The sequence below is a fragment of the Excalfactoria chinensis genome, chromosome 1, assembly GCF_039878825.1.
Source record: "Excalfactoria chinensis isolate bCotChi1 chromosome 1, bCotChi1.hap2, whole genome shotgun sequence".
NCBI lineage: Eukaryota > Metazoa > Chordata > Aves > Galliformes > Phasianidae > Excalfactoria > Excalfactoria chinensis.
In genome coordinates this window covers 59,159,437-59,183,351 of record NC_092825.1, presented here as the reverse complement: position 1 = coordinate 59,183,351, position 23,915 = coordinate 59,159,437, and the positions used below count along the sequence as shown (strand labels likewise).

Below are 23,915 nucleotides of genomic sequence, written 5' to 3'. Positions count from 1 at the left end.
TTCTCTCTCTCTCTCACTGTCAGCACTGCGGGAAGGCTGTGTGGCTGCCATCCCTGTTGTCAGGGGTATCATAGTTCCAGAACTGCATGGCATGTGCACACATCTACCTACGTATTGATGCAACAAATACACAGCATCCAAACCTGACAGTAACATCAGCTGTCAAAAACACAGTTTCCACAAAGGCACCAGTGCCGCTTGTCAAAAAAGGGCAGGCGGCTCATAGGCCACAGATCCTACCTATCCTCTTCACCTCCACAGAAGAGGAGAGCCTTGAAACATATATTTTTCACCTTAAAAATCACTAGAGGCCAAAAAAATGCTCTGCGGCTGACGGCAGTAGAAGGGAGCATGGGTGACGCTGTCAGGAGCACATGCAGATCTGCTTCTGCAAAGGCCCTGCAGAGATCAACAGAGGTTTCAGAGAATATCCCAGAGTGCTTCTCTCTTTCTCTTTTTATTGAAATACCTTTAAAAATCTGCCTGTCTGGACAGGACACATCTCATCTAACTACAAGCATGAAATGTGTAATTAGCTGAAAATTCATACATCACCTTTGGCTTCACTTGCAAAGCTACTCCATTAACTGTGAGGCTCTAGTCTCTTTTAAGATAAAAAAACAGTACATATATTTTCTTTTAAAGGAAAAAAGAAATAGTCTAACTTGCCTTCACAACTGCTCATAGGTCAGCTATGAGCCCCTCTCAAAAGCTACAAATTGTGTCAACCTATACCTGCATTGAATTTGGCCCACAGTCTACCCAGCACTTTCTCTCAACACAGCATTTGACTGTTAGGTAGGTCACCGTTATTTATTGAGTCATGTAGGATTGGGTTTTGCTGGGAGCCATATTTTAAAGTTGCATGTACAGTTCAGCCTGGCAGTACTTTTTTTTCTCTCTCTCCCTCAGCATTAGCTTGAATATTGGTATAAGTAGCAGCTCATACAAACTTGCCAAAAAAAAAAGTGGAATACTTTCCATGGGAGTATAAAATAGATTGGCCACTGTTATTCTAACAAGCACATTAGTTCCATGTGCTAGAGAAATAAAGTGTTCATTCATTACCCAATTTGCGGTGACAGCTTAGTGAGATATCTCGTTTACATTCTGATAGCCCCATGAAATGAACTGAATTCCCATACAGTCGCAAAAGGCCAAAGTTAGCATTTTCTTTAAAAAATAATATTAAACTCCAGAAATGAAAGGGAGGAAGAAAGTGCAAGGTCCACATCATAAGAGGGGGTGGGGAAAAGCTAATGGCACTGGGAATGGAAAATGTGGGCATTAAAAGAATTTCCTATTCTAAACAGCACACAAAGTTAAAAATACCTTCTCTTGAGATTATCCTCAGCATAAATACTCAACACAGCTATTTTTAGCTGTCTTGTAGCCTATGACAAAGATTTTTATTCCAACAAAGGAGCTGTATACCAATGCACGACCTGTTTAAAGAACTATTAAAATGGAAAATAAACCACTCTTGCGTCAGCTAACCATATTGGTACCTGTTTCCAATGCCATCTAAACACAGCTTTCCTGGATGCTGACAACTGACCATTAAATACCAAGGAGAGGGAAAAGAAAAAAAAATAAGTATTTATCACAAGACAAAGACCCATTGTCATAAAGGCCAGTGTCAGAGTTCCTGCAAAGCTGAACTGAAATAAAGAGCACTCAAGCTACTCAGCACTTCTGTGCAAAGTTCCTGGGACAAGGCAGGAGAAGACCATGCTGGAACCCTCAGTCAAGTTATGTGCCATGAGTATAATCCCGTAATGCTGGGAAACCACCTAGAGCAGAGTGATGTGGAGAGCATTTACTGGGAACCCATCAGACAGGAGAATCTTTAAAAATGTATTCAGTATCCTTTCTTCGACATTTGGGGTTTTTTTCCCACTAGTTTTGGCCTTTTGGAATGACTGGGAAACATAGGGAACCTGTTTAAATTTAAAAGAAAATGGAACACAAAGCACCATCCATCTTCAGAAAGTGAAAGACATCTGTGCAGTAAGTAAGCAACTGCTGGCACACATGGAGAGCTTCAACCTCAGTTTTGAGGCATCTGGCATTCAGAATAGAATGGGAACAGAGAGGAACAAAGCAGATAGGGTTAACATGCAGCACTTGAAAGAAAGAAGGGCTGATCACTTCCAGTAGTCACCAATACATATCCCACTGTCTTGTTTGCCTTCAGATTTGAACTAGTCTAAACACTTCTTAAAAAGTGATTAATTTGGAAATATATCGTTGAAAGCCATGGAAGATTTTGCAGAGATACCTCATGGTATCAGAGAGTAGGTACTGCCAAGCTCTTTCTAGGGCAGAGTAGACCTGTTACATGAACAGAGGAAAAGGCCGGTGTCCTCACCACCTATACATGTGTATGTGTCCCATCAGATGGGTTTAAGAGGATGACCAACAGCACACTCTCCCAGGAATTACATCTTTTATTTCTACCTCCAGTCTTAGGCCAGCAGCTGTATCTTGAGGGGAAGGGTAGGCATCAGAGATACTGTTTTCTCCCTCCCTAGATCTCCCTATGAAATCCATCTTTTAATGTGCCTGGATCACGCATGCTAATGACTCCATAGCTAATTAGCTGAGTTGTTACTTGTAATTGCCTCACTCTTACTGAATGTTCAGCACTTCTCAGTCAGCCATACTCTCCAAGAATTTCAGACAAGAGGCCTTCTATTCACTGTCTATGCATAAAGGAATTTAGGGTATAGTACTGATCATGAAGTTCAAGTAATGTATATTTTTAAGCTCAGCTTTGGTTTGGCTTGGGTCTGCTTCCTTCAATTCAAGTTAAGATTTGAATTAAAAAGAGACATTTTAAATTAACGGTTTGGACTAAGCTTCATTTCAAGAAAAGAATAACAGCTTAAACTAATTTTAAGTTCAGATTCAGTTCAGATCTCTGGTTCTGGTTTCTAATTTGTGACTCCAGATAGTAATGAAACACCACTGATCTAAAGTTAAGTATAGCAGAAGAAGAGGGGTTGCTAAGGATGATTTAATTAATACAGAGAGAACCCAAGCACTGAAGAGATTCATGTTGCAGCAGCACATATTTCATACTGATAACATCATCCCTGTCCTCTCCTCCAGAAAAAGAGCATTTTGCCCTCTCTCAGGACATGCTCTACCCATATTTCTTAATGGAACAATTTACCACTTCAGAGTTTTCTCCACCTGAAGAAAACTGGAGTTGCTGATTGTTACCTTGCAGGAAGAGGAGAACTCCCTCCTCCTCCATTTTCATTTGTAAAAAAGGGTTTGAGGTAGTTTTTTCAGTTTTCAGTACTTTTTTCTATTTCCCAGACACCAAGATCACCTACTATTACATGGCTCAATGAAAAAACAATATACTTCCATCCTTTCTTTCTTTTTTATTCTTAAGGATGAAATCAGTAAGAATTTTGTCCATAGAAGGAATAACAAACAGAAACCTTTGCCTGAATGCTAAGAGTCTTCACTTACACGTAACCTTCTGTGGAAGCAGAGGGAAGTTAGCATAGCAAAATAAACTGTTTTGAGACATGGAATTTTAATGGCAGTTTAATCTATTGCACACAGCTTAGCGACGTAATGAGGAGCCTATAAACCACACAAGTGCTACAGACTGACATGACATTTCAGTCATAGTATATGGTTTTAGACAACGCAGCAACCATTGCTGGATAGTACAGTACATTCTGTTCTACCAATGGCAACTCAACAGCATCATCTACATCTGACTCTCATTCTTTCTGGTATTCAGTATTATGGCTTTTAGAACAGTATAATAACCATTATTCCACCACCTCCCCAATTCTGTGGTCAGCAGCTCAATACTCCTAGCATATTTAATTGATAAATAATAGGGAGTATGGCTAGGGAGAAGGAAGTCTAGCAAAGGGAGTTGAGTTACATAAGTGACTTATTTTTTTCCTATAAGTCTTAATTTATTATTTGTTCACAATGTTCACTAAATATACAAGCTCAATTGCCATGTCCCCTTTCTCTGCAAGCAGTTCTGTGTATTCTGAGACACAATTCTATATATTAAAAGGTGAAGCTGTATTTGTCCTAGTTTACGAGATGCTGCAAATGCAGCTTGCAGGCAAAGTGCAGACCAGGCTGCCCTGTAGGAAAGCTCACAGCTGTTCTCTGCCTCACTGAGATGATGGTCCTGTGGCTAAGGCATGGCTTCTATTCCCAGGTCTGCCACTAAGTAAGTGATTAAAGATGGAGCTCAAGGAAAAATGTGTTATGACAGCCTAAACCCGTGATGACAAAGGCACATTTACAAGAAACAGGGACATAATAATCTGATATGACCATAGCTGCTAACCCAGATGGTGAATCCAGTTCACAAATGGCACAAAACTACTTTCAGTCAAAGGGTCTGGTATGATTTCTGCCCTATATTCTGATTACTTTCAAAAAAAATAAATAAAAATAAATTAAAAAAAAAAAATCAGCATTGTGTTTGTTGGTCTTGGCCAGAACAAGTCTCCAGATGTCTTCCACATCGTTCTCTCACACAGACAAATCAGTAATGCATTAAAGTACCCTATCAATTGGTCTTTCAAGATGTGCCCCTTAAGCTTGCAGGGACTTGAAAGATACTTCCAACTGCCTTAAACAAAAGCCATATCACATGAAAACTCAAAAAATCCAGAGGAAAAGGGCTACAAGGAGATGCTGTTGCTCATCTCCAGCCTCTGTAAGTATTTAGCAGATTAAGAGCAGGGCTGTGCAAAGTATCCCATGCTGCCTCTGTGCCCAGCACCGAACATCTAACAAGTCTTGCATTATCAGACTTTGAGCCCAGGAAATCACCACCACATGCACTGTAACATCTCCATATCAACATGCAGAAGACAACAGGTCATGAGTGGAGGAGATAAACAGAGGGTCTGCAACAAACTTTTCATGCCAAAAACTGTGCATGAATTTTTATGTAAATGTAATCGATAGATGCAGGTCATCCTGCAATCTAAAGACCATAAAACTTACGGAGGTGGATTACTGCAGCCTACTATGAAAGATGGTATTTCATGACTTCTTCTAAAAATGACCAACACAAAAATGCTGATGCTGAAAATTCTGGTTTGGGGGATTCTCCAAATTCTCAAAATTCTGCAGCTATAAGCTGGAGAAAAATCTAGTAGATAAATAGGCAATAATAAAGGTTTCAACCATCCCATCTGCTGGGTTTTTGGCTGTGTCAATGAATTGCTCTTAGCTCCCTATCAGCAAAGCTAAGTGAATTGCATTATCATGTTACCTGGATGATGAAAACACCTGTCTACATCTCAGTTGGTAAGGTTATGAAGTATATACAAACAGCTTTTGCTAGAACAAACACAATCCAGTGCTAAACGAAAGGGGTAAAAATAGTTTGAATGGTTTTACTGTTCCCAAAATAAGGAGTCTCCTCTAGCTATCTTTGAAGCATTCCCTCTGGCTGCATTTCATCTTTATTCTTTATGCTTACAGACTTCCTTCATCTTCTTAAGCACTTTAAGAGTCTGAGTTTTAACTAGTAAACTGATTATCTGCTTTTAAAAGTCGCAATTTTAAAACCCTTCTGCAATTCTATTCATCCTGCCCTACAGAGGAGCGACTTAACGTCACTGTAAAAGCAGGCCACTAGGCACAGAACCTGCAGCATCTCTCCTGTAAAGTTCAGATTATATCAACTTACGTTCACACTTTCATATGAAAAGTGCACTGCAAACTACAGAGACACATTCCAGCAAAATGCATTTATTGCTGGAGTAAAATGTGGCTGCCTACTAACTCATCATGTATTCCAGTAGGACAAGGAGACATTTTAGCTGAGAACAGTTGATGTCTCTCATAAAAATGGCTCATTCTTCACCTCAGAACAGTGAAGACCTCAATATTTACCATATGTAATCCAAATAAGGACAACATTCAGAATATTTTTATTAAAAACAATTGTCTTGAATACAAATGGGCCAATTTACAATATGTTGGGTAGCTGCCGGATGTCGATAGAAAATGAACATATGCTGTAAATTCAGTGCTCAGTAATTAGGAAAATGTGTATGTTTCCCACGTCTGCTTCTCGGTAGGTAGGACTAAAGGGCAACATTATGTCATTTCCCTTTGCGTAGGACTCCCTATTGACTTCCATAAAGAATTTGGCTTAAAAACTGATGACAGGGTACAGCCCAAGTTCTTCCCCAAGAGGAAAGAACAACCAATAAATAAAGGAAGACAGGTTGGTGACGGAAAAGTCATTCCTAGTCACCAAGATATCTTACCAACATTTTCTCTTCCAGCAGTACAATGACGACAGGACAAATGATCTCTGTTCTCCATTGTACCAATTCCTTAAATTCAGAGTAATTGCTAAACACTCGCAACCACTGAAAACAGGATTCAGACTGAAACATGTGAGAGCAAGTTTTAAAATAGTGAATGCAGTAAAACATGGAACAGCTATGAAGGAAAGATACAGCCTACTAAATTCACCCTCTGAGTTTAACTGAGGGCCAACCTAGCTCTTTTCTGCCTTAACAAGTATTATTTAATGATCACTTCTATTTCAGATTTCTTCTGTTATCAGCAGACATTAACAAGAGTTCAGGAGCTCTCATTAACCAAAATGCATGTCTTGTGATCTTTGCTCCACAATTTTTTTTTATGCCATTATGTTCTCAAAGTGAGATATTATATCCAGTAAAACCATCATTATATCTGTAAAACAGCTGACAAATTGAGAAGTCACATCCCCTTCAAACCTAGCATAAGTACCAACATGCAAGACCTATGATGATATCAAAGTCACTGCATCAGGATTTCATTGTAAAGATAATGTGAGCATGATAGGTGAAATCAGGATGGAGCCAGTGAAGCAACAGCAAAACAGATGAAGAAAGTTTGACTTCTAAGAGGTGAGTCACCAAAACACCTTCAAGTGCTTCTTTCTCAGTGTCAGAGCTGGTGACACAATTAAAGTCTTTCATTGACGTGGTTTATTAGGTATTGTATTAGCCCATCTGACAATAATCAGTAGAAATTAGATTACAGACCTCTTGAATATGCCTAAACATTTCTGTTTTGCCTTGAAGATATATTTTCTTCATCCAATTTATATATATCCTGTGCATACATTCAGGCCTGACAAAACAAGATGAGTTACATTTTCATTACTTACTAGGGGATTTCTCATATTAAATTAATAGCCAATATATCCTTTCTCTTCAGAAATATTGAAATGACTCACTCATTCCCTGAAATATTTTTGTAAGAAATAAGACAATAGCCCTGAAGGATCTTATTCAACTTTCCAGTGTGAGACGATTACATGCTAATGAGGGAAAAGACTCACTAGGTTGTATGGAGAGAAAGCAGTAGGAAGGGAAATAATTTAAAAAAAAAAAAAAAAAAAAAATTGCTTAAATTAATTCATCTTGTGGCACTGCAGCACAGACAATCCCTCCAGCCATCATAACTCACTGGTTTGAAAAGGTCATTAGCACGCTATCCCCTATTGTTGCAAGAATGAAAAGCCATACTCATGAGCATGACATAAAAATTTGCCCTTGGTGTTTCTGAGGGATGATGGGATGACCTGAACTCTGAAACCATACTGAGAAATTTTTCAGGGAGGCTTTCTTTTTTCTTTTTCTTTCTTTTTTTTTTTTTTTTTTTTCTCTCTCTCTTTTTTTTTCTTTTGGTACAAAATACCAGCCAAGCACATGCACATTTCGTCTACACATGGCATTTACAACTTCATCCTGCAGCCATGGTAAACGCAGAAATAGCATCCATACAAAATACACAGCACTCCACAGTCTTTTTGCCCTTTTTCTACATTTCCCTACCAACTTTTTCTTTCTCTCCATCTCAGAGCAGGCTGTGGCACTGTGATGACTGCGCTCAAAAGGCAAGCTGCAGCGGGAAGCACTTTGTTATCCATGTCGCTGACCTTCAGTGGAATACCCTACTGCATAAGCTGGACCATAAAAGGAATCCATGTGTAGCCAGTGTTTAGAAAAGTCATCCCCTTTTTTTCTGTGGCTATTGCGCTGCCTTATTAAGACAGTGAACTAATAGCCAGCTGGAGAATCTTGGGAATGCTCTGAGCAATCGTGCCTAAAAAAGCTTGTCATTTTGTATGGGCTGGCAATGAACTTGTAAAGCAGCAAGAACTGTTCAGTTTAGCAGGTGCAGGTTAGTAAAAAGAAACCTATTCCAAACAAACTGTAGCAATGCTATTTCTGAGGACTCCGTGCTCTTGTGAAAATATCTGTCCAGACATTTTATCTGTAAAAGCACACACAACTTTTTTCCTTTCATTTTTTTTGTCAGAATAGTTTTCTTCGGGGAGGAAAGGGAGAAAACTAGACTGGGAGTTGAGAATTTCACCTCCAGGGATTGCATGATGTGCCAGACAAATGCAATGGAATAACCACCTCATAATGTGGCACAGGTACAAGTAACATCTGCATACAGATGATCAGAAGGGCTGTCCTCTTAAGTCTTCACTGTACTCTGGTCCTCTCACAAGATGATAAGCAGTAGGAGAAACAGAAACAGTCTTGGTGGTAAACCTCACAACTGTAAGCCTTTTTGTGAAAATCTGATAGCTGTTTTTTGATGAAAATTTTCTGAATTCGCATGAAGGCTGCTAAAAAACAACAACAACCACAACAACAACGAAGTTTATGAGGTTTGTTTTTATTTCACCAAATTCCATTTCATTGACAGTTGTTTATAGAATCTCTTTCTTTTCCTCTGTTTGGAGAATGTAAGGGGAAAAGGAGTTGTCTTCTGTATCAGGAAGTAGTTCTGTTCTACGGACAGCTTCCAACCCTGTATCTTTTCTACTACTGTGTTCTAATAATGCTTTTCAGAAATACCCAGGATTGGTACACAGAGCATGTGATTTTGCCCTTATTACTACAGGGCAATGTTATAAATGAAAACAGTTTGCTCCCGTGAAGCACTGTATACTCAGTGAAGGCAAGGTTTTGCTTAACAAAAGCATCTCTCCTTCCATTAAAAATAAGTAAATATATAAAAATGATGTTTCAATTAAAAATTTAGCTATTATGCAAAGGAAAACCTTTTGTGGTAAGAGGCACAAGTGGGTGCCCGTGTTCTCCGATAGTCCTGCACTGCTTTTCTCACTTTAAAAGCAAAACTGATTTCTCTTTCTAGTTTCTTTCTCCATCTTTGCAGGATACCCATCTGAAACAGCTAGAAATAACAGACCAAGACACTGCAAGAAGCCTGCTGCAGGACCAGAAATAGCTGTAGCCATTTGCCAACTCCACAGTGGCTTACAGCAAGTCTTGGAAATGCCTTTCTTGACATGAGATCAGCAGCAATTGGCAGATATGCATAAAACCTCATTCACCCATCTCATACCAGCCCTTCTCCTGAAAGGGTTTGAAGTAGGTCAGTTATCTGAGCCTCCACATCCATAACACATACCTCCCACTTCTCTGGAGTTTCGTGTCACAAGCAGTCAAACACAACTATGCTAGGAGGCAGATCTACATGGAAAATACCAACCCTGAAGAGTTGAACCCATGAGTTCCTCACTGAGGACTGCAATACCAGCATGCCTCTCTGCAGTCACGAAGGCCTTGTCTGTACAAAGAAGTTGCAGAAGTTTACTTCAAGTGAATTAAATTTGTCTAAACAGAAAAGAGCTCACTCTCCCACATGGTTTCACAATAAGATACCTCCCTTGCAAGAGACTTGGATGACAAGCAGTAACCTGAGCCACATTCATGTGGTTACTCTCCACTGTGTGCACTCAATTGACTTAAAAATTTACCACGATATGTATCAGGTTTATACCATACAAAGAGCGCTCACAGAAGGATTACTTGTTTGAGTGAATCACTTTAAACACCAGTAGACAAGATGCTGTCTCATACTGGCAGAGGAGGAAAGTACTAGTACAGAGAATTAATTTAAAATCACTGAAGACTCCCTGCTTTTCAGTACCAGTTTTCAACAACACTCTTACAGCCTCAGCACAAGAAGAACAATGTCTACTTAGGACATAATCTCCTGCTAGAGCAGTCCATGCTGGCTTTTAGGTTTTGTCTCAGTTGGAAATGGGTCACAAGCTATCTTAGAGAAAATTGAAGCATGTATTCAGCAAATGGCAGGTTAAAAAAGAAGGAAAAAAAAAAGTGTTTGCTTGTTTGTTTGTTCATTTTTAAGCAAAATGTCACAACTAGCTGTTAAGTTACAGTCTTCCTGTGATTTTCTATGTCAGATTTTTCTGGCTATTTTTCAATGGACTATCCAACAAAGTTCCATCCAACAAAGATTATTAATATGCAAGTTTTAGTCTCACCAACAGGTTTGTCCATGAAAGAGAAAAAAACAGCATCCATTTATACTTTCTTAATGTCATTCTCAATGAGACTGACCTTTAACTGCCACATACACAACTCACTGGTTTATGCTTTCCAATAAACAAATGGTAAAACATCCTGCTTACTTCTCCACTTCTCATCACTCCCACGGCTTCCCAGGAAGAGAAGGACCCCACCACAAGGCTGACAAAGCTACTGCTCTTTCTCATGTGTAGCTGTACCACTTCTGTTACCAGCCCCTGGTCCATCAGTGTGCCAGGATCCATGGAGACTGTGCAGACATCTTTTCTGTGAGGCAGTTGCGCACACACCTGATGTCTCATGAAAGAGCTTGATCACACAAAGACAATCTGCTGGCATGGAGGATTTCCTTTGTTTAGTGTGAGCTAATAAGTAGATTATCATGAGAGAAATAAAGCTGCTTATAAGCATTTATCTTCAGTAATGAAAATTTTTTTTAAAGGCACAAAGCCAAAATGCAGGATCTAATTGACCAAATGGGATGCTTCTGCAAGCTGAAATCAGTCTGGAGTATTATTTACACACCACGATTTTCCCCCTATAGTTCTTTGCAGTGAACAGTAAAAAGGTAAATGTGCCCAGGCTACCAGTGCTTGTATATGATTCTCATTCACATGTTCACATGAAGCATTTGACTTCTATTATCCCTGCAAACAAATTAGCTTCAGCTTTTTAAATGGAAATCCAGTTTTCTGGTTTAATTTCAGATATCAGTTCATAAAGATGTTAATAAAATGTTAAGTCACACTGAGAAGCAGATGCTCCTAGAAACCCACTGGCTAAACTTATATCCATGTCATTCTTGAAAGAGCATCATAGTTGGGTAACAACTTCAGTTTCTTTTGTGTCTTATTTTCCTTTTCTGAGCCCAGTATGCCCAGAAGAATAGTGACACAATAAAGCAACAAGTTTAACAATGTTCTCATTCACTAAAAAGAATGCGTTGTGATGTAACAGCTAAGTTACACTCGTACACTAAGTTGGAAATTTTAAGTTTTAGAGACTGGTTTTCAGTTATTCTCTTCTGCTTGGAGCAAAAGTGCAAACTAAACATCACTCTCCATCCACAGCAGCCTACACTCAACACCTCTTCATGTGTCACCACACGCACAGGGTGTTTTTGGCCAACTTGCTTATAAGCGTATGTATTTGTGCAATAAGATATTCACAATCCTATGGCCTGGTGGTGAACTAAATTGACCCTTCCACTTTGGTGGTTACAGACACTGGGCATGTGAGAAGTGACCACACAGCTGAGAGCTTGATCATATACTTACTGTCTAGAACAAAAAGACAGATCAGTTGTTTTATTTATGAACAGGTGCAAGCCTAGGGATCTAATAAACATTAGCAATGGCTCTTGCAGGCTCATTTGCCAATTGACGCTGAGTGTCTAAATCAGTGAAGATGGGGGATTTCCCTATCTGAGAAAGACTCTGATAGAAAGTAGATCCAGGAGCCAGTAACTGAATGTCCTTTATTCTGGCCACAGTCCCTGCCATACGGAGTTAAGCGAGCTTTTGTAGAAGGTGACCTCCACGAAGGGCTGATGCATTCTGATACATTCATGTGATTCTGTGATTCCTTGCCAAAGGATGGGAAATGCTGACAGGGGCACTAGGGTGCCAGCCTGCATACAAGGGAAAGAGATACTTGTAGTCAAAGGCACTGCACAGCTCGTCTATGGCTGCTACAGAAAGGTCAAAGGTTCTGAGCCTTCACAAACCTCAGACGAACATTGAGTTAATGTAGCTTTTTGCATTCTCAATTTCTGAAGTCATTTGTACAAGCAAATTCTGATGCTCATTATGATTTACAGTGTCTGAAGAAACAATGGCAGATGCACAGAGCTGCAAGAACACTACAGTCTCTCTTAGCTTAATTGACTACATACTGACGATTTGCACATAAGATACTAAAGAGATGTTATTTTTCACATAAATGTGACAGGACAGCCACTGACGTATATATACAGTGCCAGCTACATTCCTTCAGCTTTTTTCCTTTATGCAGTGCCTATGTCTCAGTAATTCTTAAAACCATGAAGAAATACCGTACTGTCCCACGACTCCTGGTACCCTTTTAAATATGCAAACTAAAACTGTCAATAACAAGCACCAAAAGCCATGGCTCGATGCCCACATTTAGTAGGCATTTAAATAAGATCCAGTTCATCAAAGGCTTTAGACTAGTTAAGCTAATAAAAATACAGTAGAAAACAGAAGGATAGATTTCTTTTGGGGGTAGGTGGGCTGGCTGGCTACAGGATGGGAAGGGAGGGCTTTTCGCCCAAGAATTTCTAACACTCCTTGGTGATTCTAAAGCAAACTTGCCACTTTGCTGAAAGAGGTGAAAGAAGTGGCATTTTGCCAGCTGTCTGGATGCTCTCCTCCTAAAAGCCTAGCTGCTATGGTAGATGTAGTACAGAGATTATAGAATAATCTTAACATACATGTGGGATTAATATCTGAAATATTAAGGAGCCCATTTTGTTGTCTGCTTAGGAACTGTGGGGGGGTTAGCTCAGTGAAGTCTATATTCTTCATGTCTAGCTATTTGGAAGAACAAGGCTTCTTTTATAAAACACTTCTCCATTAGGACACTTAAAGAAAATACAACCTGCAAAATGCACAGTCAGTGTAAAATTAAGTGGTAGGGCTCTGCTCAGGTTTGTGTATGTTTGGTTATTATCTCCAGGGCATCTGAAATGCTACCATAGCAAAGATATGTTTAATATTAACTCTCATTTCAGAGTGACAACAGTATGGCAGGCTTTAAGGAGGCACCGAATCAATTATGTTTTGTTCACCTGTGTTAAGAATGAGCTCCAAGAATTCCAGGAACAGTGATCAGTATAATGCGCAGGGCCAAATTCACCTTGACAATCCAAATATTTTCTGTCAGTCCCGAAATGTAAGGTAGCTGGGAAGACAGATTAACAGCTGGACTGTTTTGTCTCAATTTGTACTCAATCCTCATGCACTTCTAATCTTATTTACTCTTTTTTTAAAAAAAATATTTAACGCCTGGGCAGAATATGTCATGTCTCAGCTATTGCAGAAGGCATTTTATGGAAAGACGAGCAATTCCCCTTGAACTTGAAACTTCAGGATATTTAAAGAGAACGTGAGGAGATAAAGTCACTGTCGCTTGTGTTTTAGTACCAAAAGAAGGCTGTACTAAACAAAGCACAGTCCTATGGAAGACAGAGGGTGACATTTTTGGAAGTACTGTTCTGAAATAAATCATGAACATTGGGAAATTCTTTGTTAAGTATATGCAGTCAGCCTCTCATATGTTTAACCATGCACTCCTTGAAAACTCTTGTTAAGATCATTCTCTTCATTCAGTTCAAAGTCTGAATCAAAGCAAAACCTCTGAAAACCATCAATGAAAATGCAGCCAGGCTTAGACAACCCCTACTGTTTCAATAAGTAGGAGATAATTTAAAAGTATCCGTTTATGCTCATTTTTAAACTATCAACAATGTTTAACATTTGTCCTCAGTAAATACCCTATCCCAGAGATAATTCTTTCAACAATAAGGAGCATTCTCAAAAGCTGCTTGTGGTCATCCAGTGTTGATCTAATATTAATACTCATCTTCACCTAAGCCAATAAGAGCACTCCAGAAGACTTTTTGCTTGCTACAAGCTGCCTCTAACCATAATCCACAAGGCAGGTTATTTCTGTGAACTTTGCCTAACCTGTGTTCACAAATGGGAACCACACTGCCTTACGAAATTGTTAAATGATAGGCTGGAGAGAGTCTGCAATTGAACTGTTGCGTATTGTAAAAAAATAATTAAAAAGAAAAAAATCCTTACCTACTACATTTAGTTATTAATGCCATAATGAACCATTAAGCTTAATGGTAACCTTTCTCTGTATACCCTAACCACCTCTTCTTGCTACATTCAATGTGATATAAATACTAATTCAAGTACAATAAGAGATAAAACAAATGCACTGAGTGGCATGAAATGCTCTTCCATTTGTAGTTATTTACAGTGTAAATGCAGATGACACTTGACTCTTTTTTAGCATATGTTTATTAATACTTTATTGATCTGCAAGATTAGTCCTTTAGTTAAGACTGCTACAACTCCTGTCAGGAGATCCTACATAGCCCTCTACATCATGGTTAAAGAGAACCTTTTCACTGGCTTGAGATTTGCTGCTAGATAGCCAATTGTCTACACTGTATTTGTATGCCAGGATGACCCACATCTCTCCTTCACTGTGAAACCACCAGCAGTCCTTTGGGGAAGAGCATTACACAGAGCAAAGCTGTGGTTCAAATTCAATTAAGTGTCATCTAAACAGAGACCAGTCTGACACCGACCCTCTGACTTTCTGGAATTCTACAGTGGCGATGGTGTGTCAAAGAAGCAAATTCAACCAGCTTGCTAGTATAATGTTTGAAAGAGTCCTGATACCAGGGAAAGGCGAAGATACTTTGCTGGGGAATTGGCAAGTCAGCCAATTATAAATTCATGGCTTATGTGCTAAATAGATTAACCTGAGAGCTGTTCTTCAGAGAACTCAAGGGGCAAGTCATGGGAGTAGGTCTTCTCCCACTAAAAGAAGTGTTTCACCTCAGTACTTCACTGCAGATTCACACACGCACACTCTAGCCAACTCCAAGCTGAATTCTTCCAGTGTCAGCTACAAGAACATCAAAATGACAAAACCCGATGACCATAGAACATCTTTTATTGCCCAGGAAAAGGCACAAAAAGAAGGTGGCATTTGCTGAAAGAAGCCAGCCCCTTGCTCTTCAGCTACAGATGGGATTTTTTTTCATCTGTAAGCACAAACCATTGCTGTGACAGCCCTGCCTGTGCAGCACGGTATGTACCCTGTGACTGGGAGGCAGTGTGTTCATCCAGCTCCTTCAGGGCTGCCGCTGAGATTGCCTCATAAATCATCTGGCTGGAATAACTCAGGTAGGGCCCAGCCCAGAGCCCAACGAAATAAATGGAAAGCTTCCAAGTGACTTCAGCCAATGTGGGCCCATGTGCAGGTCTCTCTCTCTCTGCCACCAAGGATCAGGATAAAGCCTCAGCTCCACCACACAGCAGGTCCAGATGTCACCCAAATAGCTGGTAGAGTCTGACTTCCACTGCCCTCACAGCTGTGTAGTAGGAACCACACACAGAATGCTATCAGACTGGAGCAGTTAACAGTGCTGTACTTTATCCCAGCCTGTGTCTAGAAAGTCTTGCAGAGTCCTGGCAGCCTGAGCACATGCAGTAAATCTGACACACTGGGGGCAGGTTCCAGTCCCGTTTTAGGACACATGCCCCTAGATAGGTCTGTGCTGTTACTTCAAATAAGATGAAGCTCCAGAGACAACACGTAAACACAAAAAGCCAAAAAAATCCAGCTGGAGGATAATTCTGGGTGGGAATGGCAAGCCTGTATATGGGAAATCCAGGAGATGGAGGATATCTTGAAATGAGAAGAGGGTAAAATGCTAAGAAAACACATGATTTTTGGACTGGTAGCAATTTATATCTGAGCTGCCATGGCATGAACTAACAGTGAAAGCACATGCCAAGGGTGAACCATTCTGTTGGTCTTTAAAAGCCAAAGGTAGCTTCCTCATCATCACTCCTGAGCATACCAACCCAAAATGCCAGGGCTACACACCACAACAAAGCACCATCATTTTCATCAGCTTTCTAGCAAGGAAGGGGAACAACAGCAACAACAAAGATTAACATCAGCCCACGTGGACTTGACTCTCCATAAGCATCTCCAGAAATCAGGCATGTTTCTGGGCATCAGTGGCTCTAGCATGATGGTCGCTTGGGAAGTCGATGGTGCATTTATATTTATCCTGACCAGGCCTCAGGCAGCCTCTGGGCCCTGCAGAAGAGGCAGCAGTCAAGGCACCCCCTCTCTAGCATGCTGTCCATGAGGCCTTACAGACTTTAAGCCATCTACACCCCTCCATCTCTGGAGGTTGTGGCCAGCAGGCTGGGAAGGTAAACCCTCTGTGTGCCTTTAACCCAGGAAATGGTAAAATGCGTCACTGCGGCTGACTGAATTACAAATAGTGTTGTTGGATATGTTTTCATTTCTGCGTTTACAGTTTTCAAAGAAGGCTAAACATTTTCTGGGAGACCTAGGAAATAGGTTACAGCCTACACATCATGTGCTGATGCTCAGAGCAAACACTGCATTTTCAGCCCCCGCGCTGCTCTTCAGGAACACACTATTCTCACTTGACAAAACATCCAAAAGCGCTCAGACCAATGTAGGTCTGTCTAGCAGGTTGTTGTGGTTTAAGGTAGGAGAAAAGACATGTACACAAACATGTTGTAGTCATATTTTTCAAGGTGAGAATGATCCACAGATCCCTAAGATGTGAATTCACCAAGCATAACTCAGAGTTTCATATTCATTTGCTAATAAATGCCTGAATCCTGCTGGCCCTCACTTCCATTTGCTGTGCAGAAAGGACCAATGTTCAGATCCTCCCTAACCTTGCCTCTCCTGGGGTGGGTTTCGTGAAGTCCCAGCTCCGAGAGTCACATCCAAACTTGAGAGTCAGGCCCTGTTATTGTTATGGCAAACCCAAAATAAAAAGGCCAGACTAAATTATTTTTAAGATCTCGAGATTTTTAAAGCAGTCTTGTGACTTTCAAGGGGTCTGACTCATAATACTTGAATGCTTGAAGTTGGCAGCAGCAGAGGGAGTGCAGCAAGATTTAGCTTACAGCAATTTATTGCTAAAAGTCTTCAAATGTGTGGGAAAGGGCATGGAGTGCTTCTGCAGAGACTGAGCAGAAATCAGGGAAACAGACCCAAGCCAGTCTTGCATCAATTTTGTTTCTTCCACAAAGGTTACCACACACACCAAAAAAGAAAGAAAGCAAAAAAAACAATAACAAAAAACCCCACAACAACAACAACAAAACAGCACAGATACCCTAAGCACTGCAAAAAACACTTCCCAAAAGGATGCATGGGTAGGTAAGTTGGGACTGTATCCCACCTCTCAACTTCCTGTTCATGTAAGGGAGACAGAGACATTAGCCCTCAGGGCTTCCTAAGGAAGGTTCCTTCAAAGGCCACCACTGAGCTGTTCATTGCAGCTTTTGTCCCCCAAGAGCTCCAGTTTCCCTCAGCATGAACAGAGACAGCCCAGTCTGTGTGTTACACAGTGACTTAGTGACACACTGGATGTACTGGATTTCTATTTCTATGGCAACAAGGGCCAAACCTGTTATCCCCTACAACTGTCACTGCATCCACAAAATGGGCACGTGACACCACTGGCACCCAAATCACTCAGCAGTCTCAGTATACTAATGTAAGAGTTTGAATGATTTTACAGAGAAGTTCATGTGACTTTTTCCATGGCAGAAAATACCTTTTTGACTACAAACCCCAGAATCCTCAACAGAATCTGAGTAACTGCTAGCAGTTGCAGTTAGCAATAAACCTTAAACTCTTAGCCTTTCTTTTAAAAGCATGTTGTTTTTTGTGGAGTAGAAGTGTAAGAAGTATAAGAATATCATATGTTCTCATTATACAGTGCTGTTAAAAATCTGCTGAAATGAATGTACATGCAGTAAATGTACATTCAGTGTAAATGGGTCTCAGACCAGACTTCCAGCATGCAATACATCTGAGCATTTTTGACTTCTTGGATAAACAGCAGACTTCTTTCTAGTTAGCATGTGTGCCCAGCATTTATGCCCACATCAACAGCAACAGCACACACCTTCCTTCATTTCATCTCATTTCTGCCTAAATAAATGCTGCAATGGGAAGTGCAAGCCAGATACCACTGGAAGCAGAAGCTCTGCTTAACCAGCAGGCCAGGCTTGCACTGGCATAGGCTCTGAAATTCTTCCCACTCTGTCCAACCAAAATATATTACTACTGGCCTGAAGAAGAACCCTCTGGGATAAGAAGGTCACTTTGTGACACGGCACATTTGCTTCTCTTTCTTTTGGGATCAGTTGGGAACCAGGTGATGCTGCTTTGCAAAGGAAGACTTTCTCATTTCCCTTTGGTCACCATGCCTCATGTAAGTTTATTTACCTGCCGGCAGCACTGCTGTCTTCCAGAGCTCATGGATTCTGCTTATAGCCTGATGAGAGTTCAGAAGCCCAGTTCTGCAGGGCAACATTTCCTTTCAAAAGAAGGTCACTATTCCATCTCATCTGTCTGGGAGTTCACCCTAGATACTATCAGGGTCCATCAGAGAGCTCTGCTATGTAAGCAAGGCTTTATTAAAAGTCTCAGTGCAAACATACAAAATACATTTGGTATTGCATTCTGCTGACTTCTGATTTCACTTTAAAATGCTTAGGAAAAAAAGTATTTTGTCTGAAGCACACTGAACCTGAAACACCATGGTCTTGTTAGTGAATGGAAAAGTCAAGAAAACAGAAAAAAGAAGTCCATATGCAAAATCAAACACATAAGTGAGAACAAAATATGCTTAAATCTAAGTTCTAAATCACTATGGTGCTAACAAACTGCATCAAATCTTTATATCAAAATAAATATTACAAAAATAGAGCCTGACTTTCTCTCTACTCACTCCACTGTAAAACACAGGAAATCCTATTAAAGCAAATGGATCTGTAAAAATATGAAATGGAAGTTCAACAAATATCATTCTTAATATTTTCATGCTACTTCTTTTCATAAATAGACATCATCACGCCCGTGTCAAGTTCTGTTCTCAACTGCACCAAAGTAAAGCTGTAATCTGTAATAACTGATAGGAAGTGCTGCCCATATTGCCCGCGTGAAGTGGCTGTAAATAAATAATGACAGGCACAACAAACATAATACCAATTGCAAAGCAGTGGCACACAAGTCACAGATATGCTACACCACATTCACCAAGGGTATCTCAGCTTTCAATTGAAAACCTGCAATTTTAGCTCAGCATCTACAAACACAAAATCTGTTCCATACAGCAAACACTCCCTCACATAGAATCTGAGCTTGAGTTTTCCTATCAGTAGTTTCACATTACCATGTTTCACCTTCACTGTTCACATTCAGCAAAATAACTGGAAGCCAGTTTATAACGCCCTAAGGAATATAGGTAACAGACACTGCTGATGTCCAGCTTCTCCCATGATATTAAATAAAGGCATTTTATGGCACACATTTTTATCAAGGACTCTTCAGCTAGCAGCAGAAAACTTCTGAATGTAAAAGAAAAATTCTCAAAGCCATTGCTAATAAAAGTCAAGCCACCAACATCATTTTCCACACAACCTCACCTCTCTGCTTCAAGGCGCATTTCCTCACGCTTTTGCCTCCTGAGTTCTCTACGGCGTTCAAAGTCATCCATGATGGGCGTTCAAGTGTTCAGAGCTCTGAAACGATCCAAATCTAAAAGGGAGATGACCACTCAGATCAGAGAGAAAGCACAATGGATGCATTTATACAACTGAGTTCATTTAGTTTTGTTTTGCTTTCTGAACTTCACTGTAACAATTTTCCTTTTCTATCAAAAAATTTAACTTCCTCGGTATTGTTGAGATAAACAAGATTAATGAAATGCCTTGTAGGATAAACATAGCCCATGCCTGGGCTCAGTTTCCTAGTTAAAATTAAATCAACATGCTTTAAGTAAAGACTGTATACATCTGCTAGCCGCAGACTAGCTATTTGTAACGTCACAGGTCCTTTCCTACAAACAAAAGCAACAATTCAGCAGGATCTTAACTTCTAGCTTCCAGTTTTTAATGTTGCACAAGAGATTGCTTGTTTTCTCTAATTGCACAGATAATGAAAAGTTTTGCAAAAGCTAGCTCCCGTCCATTTGTCCCCATCCCCCCTTCTAAAAAGAAGAAGGAAAAAGAGAGAAAATGAAGAACAGAAAATGAAAAGAAAAAAGAAAGAAAGAAAAAGAAGAAGAGAAAAGGAAAATGAAAAAGAAAGAAAAAGAGAAAAAGGAAAGGGAAAAAGAAGAAGAGAAAAGGAAAAGGAAAAAGAAGAGAAGAGGAAAAAGAAAAAGAAAAAAGAAAAAGAAAAAGAAAAAGAAAAAGAAAAAGAAAAAGAAAAAGAAAAAGAAAAAGAAAAAGAAAAAGAAAAAGAAAAAGAAAAGAGAAAAGAGAAAAGGAAAGAAGAAAAAATAAGAAAAAAAGAAAAAAGAAAAAGAAAAAGAAAACAGGAAAAAATGAGAGAATTGGAGGGGAGGGCAATAGAAAAAAGAAGGAAAATAAAAGAGAAAAGGAAGAAAGCCGGAGCTTTTAAATACCACCCAGGAGGAGCCAAGCTATATATAAATCTTGCTCAAAAAAACAAAAGTAGCAATATCTTTTTGTAGTTTAATCCACGCGTTTTCCCCATGCCCTACCTTCTTCTTTATGATTTAGTCCATGAAATATTTTCCCCTTTACAGTTCTTCATATACAAAGCCTTTTCAGCCTTGGTTTATATCCCATCAAGCCGAGCATTACAGAATTCCCCTGCAGCCCCCAAACCAAAAATGACTACCAGAAAAGGGAAAGCTGTTCTCTTTTTGTCCCTGCTTTGTTTACAGAGCTGTCAGTGGTTAGTTAAACTCTGCCTGGAATCTGGCATTTAAGGCCTGCTCTAAGATTGCTTCCTGTGCAGGGCTGGAGGCCTCAGCTTCCTCTGCAATCCTAGCCTCCACGCTGCACTCACCCTCCATGCCCCCCCTCTGCCCCCCCCCCCCCCCCCACCATTTTCCAGCCCGGCAGTGTGGGGCTGGCCGGAACGCTGCACAGCCAGCTTGCAGATGCAGACCGACTTTCAAAGGGGTCTTAATAACTGCTTGCAGTGTACAGGGAGACAAAGCCAAGGTGCGTTTGGGAACTATTTGAAGCGCTCTGTTTGCAGATACGGATCTGACTTGCGGCTTTCGAACCCTGCCCAGCCGTGCAGCGTCCAAGCGCCCTCCCCGTAAAACCACCACTGACAATAGCAAAGCCTCCCATGACTTAAGGGAATCTGTGGCTTTCTCTGCCCCCCTTTTCCAGATGAAAACATTGCTGAGGGCTGGGGTTTTGCGAAGATTATTTTATTAGTTTACTTTTCCTGGGGGTGTTTTTCTTTCTCATTTGTTCCTGGATTGGGGGATTTAAAATGTTGTTGTTGTTACTTTCTATGTGTTTGGTTGGCCGGGGTTATTCTGCAGAAGTTCAAAAGGAATGTTAATTTTGCAAATCTGATACTGGCTTTACAATGGCTGCACCTCTTCTTATTTTATTTTTAATACACAATCATACAATATATGTAAAAAAGCAGGTTGCAACAAGACTTATTTTTTTTTAATGCTGTGTTTGTTTAATCTTAGCACCATGGACACCTTGAAGAGCAAAGAACACCAAATCTGTCATTCTCTCATTTCACCTCAGCCTACCCATGCAGCTAAATCCTGCCCCAGCGCCCTTGCTAGAGGGACGTGTGTTGCAGAAGCGATGTGGTTCTCCCAGCTGGAAGGTGAGGATCAGAAGGGGGATGAAACATGGCAGACAGCAAGTTCCAGGCAGGGCCCTGGTTTCTGTGCACAGAGGGCAGCCTGCAAGAGGTGGGCCTGCATCAGGCAGCAGTGTTTGCTCTGTGGAGGGTAGTCAATATTGGGGCCTTAAAACAGAACTGACTGCTAGGCAGACGCCTCACTGAAAATCTAACTTATATGCACCTTCATCCTTTCTAACTCAGTGAGGTACATCCCTTTCTCCACCTCTCCTGACCAGGATATGTTCTTTCTCTCTCCAAATGTGCAGCACTGTGTACCCAGGTTCCTTCCCCATTCTCTCTTCACATGTCCCAGCCCAAAACAATTTTGACCCATTCTACATGGCCTCAGCACCATCTCTCATTTCCAAAAGCTCAAGGTGTCCTCCTCACAAAGAATCGTGAGGAGGACAAGCAACAACACAAAACTGTTTCAATTAATTCTCCTCTTTTCTGTCCCCAGGGGCACAGGAGAGATTGCACAGGGTAATGATCTTTGGTGCAATGAGCTTCCTCCATCTTCTGGGCACTTTCCTGTTTTTTGACACAGTTCAGCTCTATGAACCTCTTGGGAGTACATCTCAGGTTTGTTAAAGTGTGCTACTTTCTCTCCAAGGACTGAGGACCTCTTCATTGCATTCAGGCACACAAGCCAAATCACTTTCTCAGAAATAAAGAAGATACACAGGAGACTAAGGTCAGGTCAACAGCCCAACCTTCAGCTAGCAAAGCCATATCAGTGCAAGATGAGTCATCAGATAGACAGATGGTCCCCTGGAAGAAGTCAGCTACTCAGTGCTGTTCACTGTCTTCCCCAGAATGATTTGTTATCTTTCAGCCTTTATAAATTACTAGACAATAACTTCATCTCAATTAATCTCTCTAAAAACATTTCCTGTATCCGCTGAAAAGGAGTATAGTTTCTTAAATAGTTTCATCGTTTCTCAAAGTGTTCTAGCCTCTCAGAAAATTCAAAAATCACTTTGCTTATAGATGGATGTACCAATTATTTGAAGTATTTCCTACAAACCGTTTTGAGGAATGCACACATTTTGATGCTCTTTCTTTTCTTTTCTTTTCTTTTCTTTTCTTTTCTTTTCTTTTCTTTTCTTTTCTTTTCTTTTCTTTTCTTTTCTTTTCTTTTCTTTTCTTTTCTTTTCTTTTCTTTTCTTTTTTTAATAGAAAATTGGTCATGAGTGAAAACATCCTGGGTCAAAACACAGCATTCCACTCAGCTCCAGGGCCTGCCTACAGAGACAAATGTGAAAACATCTCTGTCTAACCTTCCCAAATATAGAGGGTGTATTGGAACAAAAGCAGCAACAGGCCTCACATGTCCTGATAAAGGTATGCAAATGTATTTTTTATTATTATTCTTTGTATCCATTTTTTCTTCTGTTACACTTTTTTAATCATTTGGTATCAGACAAAAATGTTTCATCTTTCTCACAAGAGGAAAACTGTCCCTAAGAAAATAGTACTTTGTTTTTGTTGTAAATGTATAAATTTTGTTTTCAGAAGTATGATGGAAAATATTTTGATATTGCCTGTTTTTTTCTCTAATTTGTTTCCAAATTCAACAAGAAGCCATCAAATTTTAATGATATCTTTTAACAGCAAATAGAAAAGGACATCTGAAGCTGTTTCACCTGTTTCATCATCAGTTGCATTCCGCTGATATCCACATACATACACAAACTGCCAGAATACAGGCTACTCATATGGTAAAAGGACGCACCACAAAAACTGTCATTTTGCTGCACCTGCATCAAAACAAAACCCTCAGCACTATTTCAACCTTTACACAATTGAAGTACTACTGAAGGAATCTCTTATGAGTTCTCCACCACCAGACTCAAAAAGTACTTATGGAAGAATACAACAAATGTTGATCTTTTCCATATATATATATATATATATATATAAAATACCTCCCAGAAGCTACTGAACAAAATTCTTGCTCAGAACCTCAGATTTTCCATACTCTCACGTAAATGGGTCTCTTCAGAGTCCCCGTCTTTTGATTCTGAGACTGAAACACAAGACATTTGATGA

General features: G+C 40.1%; 1 protein-coding gene across 11 annotated transcripts in view; it reads right to left on the bottom strand.

Moving 5' to 3' along the window:
- The window catches only part of CALD1 (caldesmon 1), a 180,822-nt gene that overhangs the window by 71,501 nt on the left and 85,406 nt on the right, over positions 1-23,915 (bottom strand). For 8 of the 11 annotated variants that reach the window (XR_011904049.1, XM_072340278.1, XM_072340323.1 and 5 more), the window contains exon 3: positions 19,652-19,763. Coding sequence is in view for 10 of the 11 variants with exons in the window: in XM_072340278.1 (XP_072196379.1) it covers positions 19,652-19,722 (71 nt within the window). In the remaining variant the exon portion in view is untranslated. Of the gene's footprint in view, positions 1-19,651; positions 19,764-20,733; positions 20,934-23,915 lie in introns of those variants that run through there. The other 3 variants (XM_072340269.1, XM_072340314.1, XM_072340333.1) reach the window with 2 other exon arrangements.